The following is a 6,554-nucleotide window of genomic DNA, read 5'->3' as shown; positions in this document are numbered from 1 at the left end:
GAATCGAACCCCGACTCTGGAGGTGTGAAGCGAACATGCTTCATGCAAACCACTAAGCCACCGTCACCCCCATTAGAAAATACCTGACAGTTAATTATTGTATTTAATAACTGTGGAAGTGGAAAGGGTGTACTTGTTTATCCCATCTGATATCTGGATGTTGGCTTGTGTTTTTAAGGAAAAAGTCTGTCACCTTAGGTTATTTGTTTGTTCATAGTAGCTGGACTAATATATTTTTTATTTAGAACCAGTTTACAAAGGGTGTATGTTTTCTCATGGCTGTAGATGTTTATTTTTTTGATGACTAAATTAATGAGTTAGTAAAAAATGTCAGTAAGGATCATAATACATAATACATTTCTTTCTATCTATCTATCTATCTATCTATCTATCTATCTATCTATCTATCTATCTATCTATCTATCTATCTATCTATCTATCTTTCTTTCTTTCTTTCTTTCTTTCTTTCTTTTGGACAGCATTTATTATTAAATGTACATATTAATACTTTGCTTTGTTTATCATTTTAATTGTTTTCTGGAAATATGATATATTTTTTCATTTATTTTCTATGTGGTAGATATTTTCGAATATTTCTAAATGCTGCAAGTGTACTGATGGGCTACTGAATTATATTTCTGGTGCAACTAGACTTTTAGAAACAGAAATGGATTCAGTTTGTTTCTAGAGCATCAGCATGACTTTAACAAATGCTCCACAAGATGGAGGCATTTACTATCTGAATGGTCCATGTGAATCTACTCTTCTGAAGAAGCCCTTCAGCAGAGAGGAAAATCATTAACTCCATGAAAATGTACATTAGGTTGCATCTGGTGTTCTGTCAAAATTAAATAGAACCTCTACATTGTGATGGATCATCAGAATACTTATCATGCATTATTATGGGTGGTGGTTTGGCAGCATTGAACAATGGCAAACAGAGCAATCAAAGGCAAAGCAGAATCAGAAATTCAAAAGAAATAGTAATTTTGGAAATAGGTTTGCTAGGGGCTTTGCTAAGTTGTTGGTGTTTGTGTGAGACCATAAGCTGACAGCTTTTGCATTAGACTGATCCAGTTTTACTTCTTAAGAATTGACGTGCCAAAGAAATGTCACTAATGCTTTGTGAAACTCACACTTCTCCAATTTGACCTGTAGGTGGTGCTCAAGGTCCTTGGCTAGGGTTCCTGACTTACATGCTTTGCATGTTGATTCGTGGGAGAGGAGTAGATGAAGTAAGTGAGAATGTCTTCTGTATAAAAATATATATCTATAAGAAGATTTTGTTTACAGATTCTTACAGTTCTTTTCAGTCCATAAATCAATAAAAATTAACCGACTTTTGATGAGGAAATGAATATAACCCATGTGTTCTTATCCTATTCCATGGAGTATACTACAGGAACCAAAAAAGGATGTGCTTTTTTGCCCATACAGAAAGAATCTTAGGAGGCTGTAGCTCAGAACCCTTGGATTTGCAAAATACCTTAGATAGTGCTTTATAAGGTTTGAGAATATAGACATTCCACACTACAACACTACCACATACATTTTCTGAGTGTTATTGTCTTTGCTGAACGACAATGTAGTGAAATGTACTTTTCCAGAAAAAACAACAACAGGATGTTAATTTTTATTTGTTTTCAAGAAGGGATGGGCACCGCCCAGAGGACTATAAACAAAATGGTTGTGAAGACATTTTAAGTAGGAATGTAATGGTCTGTGTGAAGTGCACCTATGCATTGTCTTCAAGTCAACTTTAATTATATCAAACTGTTTGCCATGCAGAGCATAATCACAGATAAAATAGACAATGAGAGGAACCTTTAATCTCAGCCTTTTCAGCATCACGCATTTCCTGACATCCCTGAGACACCAAGATAATCTTAGAGGTAATGGGAATTTGATTTCTGTGATAGGCATACGTTCCAGAACTGGAGCTACCAGTTTGGCCAAGTTTTCTGCTGTTCGTCCAACAAGCTGGATTTCCATCTACTTGCATTCATCACATATTTTTATTTATTTATTTATTTTTTTGCAGAGCTAGTTTGTTTAACCTACTCGCATCTACCAGCATGCAAATCCAGTGAGCAAAATCAACCTTTGATTAATTTCCCTGCTTTATTTTATCAATCTGGGACTGTCCAAGATTGTAAAGGAGACATCTCTGGGTCAATACACTTTCATAACTAAGGATAACAGAATATCTAAGGCTCATACATAATTCACACACTTGAATTCATCATCTGTGCTACTTTCATTATGGCATTTAGCAGACTTACCTTTATTTATTTTATACATCTGAATAGTATAGAATACAGTTCAACGTGCTGATTTCACATGTTCCAATGGAAGTAAATATCTTCAAGGCAAAAATAGCCCTTCCACGGACCCTGATACATTTCCCCAGTTGAAAGAAAACATTTGTTTGTCCTCTGCAACCCAAAATTTTTTCTCTTAAAGAAGAAAGACAAGATGGGGCCTAGTGGAAAACCCCATTGTATCGGTGGTTCAGTTTAGGCAGCAGTTCTGTGACCAAAGCCTCTATATGCAGTGTGTAAATTTAACTGTGTGCATTTTGTTATCAAAGTTTCTGCTTAGCCTGTATTTTAATCCTGAGATATCATGTTTCCTTAATAATCATTAATTATTACTGTCTTGTATTGGTCTGTGTTAACTATGAGTTTGGATATTGTATAAAAAAGCACTGCACATAGATCCTAATGCTTCGTCTAACATTTAATATATATATTCTCGTTCTCTTGTAACACTTTTGGGTGATTACATTTAAACCTTAAACAGTGAATCATTTTTGATGTGTTGTGACCTTAGAAGTTCAAATATCAAGTTCAAGCAGAGGCTCTTTGTTAAATATTCAGCATGTACAAACAGGATATTTGTTGATCTGTTATTATTTGTTATCATATTTTTCTTTCTTTGATATTATTTGTGCACCAGACTCTATATCTCTATTTGCATGTGTATTGTGATTTTCAACAATGTATTGCTATACAGACAGAACAAGCACACTTTTATTCAACACAGTTCTTTAATTCGTATTAAAATAGTTTATTTCAAACAATCTGTTCCATTCGTTTATCATTGTAAGATGCCAAACATTTTTTTTCTGTTTATCAAAATAACAAAAAATATACATAAACAAATGGTGTGTTTTACATTGTTTTGGTTGTTATGGGTCAGCCATGTATTACTTTTTTGTGAAGAATTCGTTGCACAGCATGGTAATGCAGGCCACAAGGGTGATATACTCTTGGAAGTCAACAGAACCATCCGCATTAGCATCTAGGTCCTTAAATATCTTGTCCAGTGCCGTTTTATCTTGGGCTTTCTGTTAACCAAAACGTACAAAGCAATTATGGTTGAGTTATTTTTGAATACACTATATTGTGTTGAATCTCCAAATCTGTCATAAAATGAATTGCTTCTGTAAGGTTTAAGAGCATATCTTACGCCAAAGATGTCTGCCATCTCATTTTTGAGCAGGTCTTGTAGCTCTCCTTTGGAAAGAGTAAGTTTGTCTCCCTCCTTGCCAGAGTATTTATGAAAGGTAGCGATGAGCATTGCCATTCCTTGCTGCAGCTGGGACGACTTGGACATGATGGCTTTTGGAAAGATATATACTTTAATTATTACCACAAGTTTTATTCTCTCACTGAATTTGCAACCTACAAAGCCAGAAGATGTGTAGCCTCATCCCCAGGCAGATAACTAATAAAGGATGCATGGAACATGCAGTCTGACTTTTGTCTACTGAACATAATCTGTTGAAAAACGAATGAAGGTGAAAAGGAAATTATAGTAAAAAGGTAATATCAAACTGCACTTTATAATTATTTTAAAACAGCAATTAATTGGTTAAAAAATGTCTAACAGCAAGTAAAGGACATGCGCACACACACGCACGCATGTGCACACACACACACACACACACACACACACACACACACACACACACACACACACACACACACACACACACACACACACACAAACACAGTGTGCCACGCCTAGCTTTGGCCTAAGGGAAGTTAGAAAATGCTTTCTTCTGTGCTGTGATTGGATGAATCACCCAAAAAGAAAAAAATATTCCATGAAGGAGGAGACATGGAAAAATACACAAAAAAGGAGGATGGATTAAAGAGGAACATTAAAGTAGAACAGTTGGTTTAGCGGATTATGGCCAACGCCCTGGCTGTTCACTATAATTAAGACTAGAGGTTAACAAAGAAAATGGAGTTAAGAAAGCTGACTGTAGCCAACATTCAACAAAGCCAAATATTTCTCCTTCTAGCATCCTCCAGTGCAAGTCTTGTCTCTAAGTCTTTAACTCTAAGTAAATCATATAAAACTCTCAGTGAATCAAACAGAATCAAGATGTTTGATGGAGGTTACTTTTATGGAGATGGAGATCTAATTGAGCAGAGAGTGTAGAAGAGAGAGAGAGAGAGAGAGAGAGAGAGAGAGAGAGAGAGAGAGAGAGAGAGAGAGAGAGAGAGAGAGAGAGAAGGAGGGCAGTAACCTGCACTCTAAACAATATCCTGAAAGTATATATTCACAGAACATTAAAAAATTGTATGTATAAAATTATAAAAATCACTAAAATCACTAGCAGCATTGCAAAAAAAAAAAAATTACAACAACAACAATCTTGAATTTAATTCAGAATAGGATCTCAAAAACATACACTCTGCAAAACCTTTCCTTGAGCACACCCACAATTCTGTGAAATTCAAAATTTTCTCAAAGTTTCTTGAAGTCTAAACTTACCTTTAAGTTTGTGAGCTGAGAGCTAGACCAACACAGATGAAGAGAGGGAAGGAGGAAGTGAGTCCAGGAGGGATGGACTGACCATTATATGCAACAGCTGACATCCACTGACCCATCCTCCTTTTCACCCTACCAAAACAACCTCTGCCATCCTGGTCCTTCCCCTTTTTCCCTCTCCGTCTCCATTTATGCTTGTAAATGTGTCGCATATTTATAAAAAAATACCTTAATTACTTCACCAAGATGCAAATAAAATAACACTTCAGCTTAAGCTCCTATATCTAAATTTGCCATGTAGCACTACAATGTTTTACTTTTTTCTATCTTTTCCCCCCTTTTCATCCTACCATAGGAACTATGTTTGTCTGGTTTCCTAAGGAATAAAAATGTGTTCCTAAGGAATAAAAATGTGAACAGCTCTTGCGAGAATGAGGAAATGTTTCTTATTTACTTAAATCTGTAGACATTTTTAAGACCTGGACATGAAGTTGCTTTAAAACAAGCTCAACCCAGTAGTTCAGGTCTGGCCAGGTTTCATGAACGGATTAAACTCTGTGTGTACAGTAAAGCTAGGTGTGTCCAGAGAGAAAACTACAGTGTGTTGCAATAATGCAGAACTCGGCTTCGTGATTTGAAGAGCCAAAGACAAACAGAAACACATACAGATTAAACAGAGTGAAATGAAATTTTGGTCAGTGGAAAGAGGATAAGGTGACTCGATCAATTACTATAGTATATCAATGAATATAATATATAATTAATGAATACAATATGATCAAGTACTCTAATAATGCATAAAGCAAGACATGAATAAGTGATACATAGCAAGGACTATTACACATAGGGAGTAAGTTAGTATATTGCATATGGTTGTACTGTAGATATCATGAACAGTACTGCTATAAACTATTGACTTTCTAAAACAAAGACACAAACATCTGAAACATCTTATGAAAACTCAGATGATGTTGCTGGCTTGTAGATCTGCAGTAGCATTATTTATTCTGTTTAATGAAACACACACGAAAACCATGTCACTCGTCAGGTTAGACTATAAGGTCACATTACACAAGCACCTGTGAAAACATGCATTTGAATAGCATACAATTACCTGTAACTGCTAAAACAACAAACCTTTCAGTCGTGTTGCATGCACGCATTTAAATCTTGCACAGGAGCCTCTGGTTATACTGTTTTATTCAAAATTGATATATTCCCTAATTCAAATACAAGCATATCTGTTTATAAGTATCTGTTTATATGGATAATTGAATAATGTGCAATACATACTTATTCTCTCTAACATATAACAGCTAAACTTTTGCTCTTGCTTATTTGGGCACCTGACTCTATATCTATATTTCCATGTTTATTATGACTTTTAAGAAGCAACTATTTTCGAACTAAATGTTTTACGCTGTGCAGCAACCTAGGGTCAGGTCTGATCTTTTGTTTTACTCTGTGCAGCAACCTAGGGTCAAGTCTTATCTTTTATTTTACTCTGTGCAGCAACCTAGGGTCAAGTCTGATCTTTTGTTTTACTCTGTGCAGCAACCTAGGGTCAAGTCTGATCTTTGATTTTAAAAAGTTACACTCTGCAAGCCTCATTTTTAGAAGATTATTGTTATAAACCAATATATTAATTCATGTCCATTAGTGTTGGAGTTTCGCCATCTCATCAGTTATGTTCATGTGTTCTATTTAAAATATGCCATTGATTTGCTGTTCTGCTATTTGCTACCTCTGGAAATACATACACACAAAAA

General features: G+C 35.4%; 1 protein-coding gene across 1 annotated transcript; it reads right to left on the bottom strand.

The window, feature by feature from the left end:
- Positions 1-3,030: 3,030 nt before the first annotated feature.
- Positions 3,031-4,945, bottom strand: LOC113646851 (ictacalcin-like). The gene is made up of 3 exons (XM_027153320.2): positions 4,789-4,945; positions 3,472-3,623; positions 3,031-3,349 (listed from the first exon to the last, which is right to left on the bottom strand). Exons 2-3 carry the CDS (start codon positions 3,616-3,618, stop codon positions 3,209-3,211), a joined length of 288 nt encoding a protein of 95 aa, XP_027009121.1. The 5' UTR covers positions 3,619-3,623; positions 4,789-4,945; the 3' UTR covers positions 3,031-3,208.
- Positions 4,946-6,554: the final 1,609 nt, after the last annotated feature.

This window comes from Tachysurus fulvidraco, chromosome 3, assembly GCF_022655615.1.
Source record: "Tachysurus fulvidraco isolate hzauxx_2018 chromosome 3, HZAU_PFXX_2.0, whole genome shotgun sequence".
NCBI lineage: Eukaryota > Metazoa > Chordata > Actinopteri > Siluriformes > Bagridae > Tachysurus > Tachysurus fulvidraco.
The sequence above is the reverse complement of the archived record's forward strand: the minus strand, read 5'-3'. Positions and strand labels throughout refer to the sequence as shown.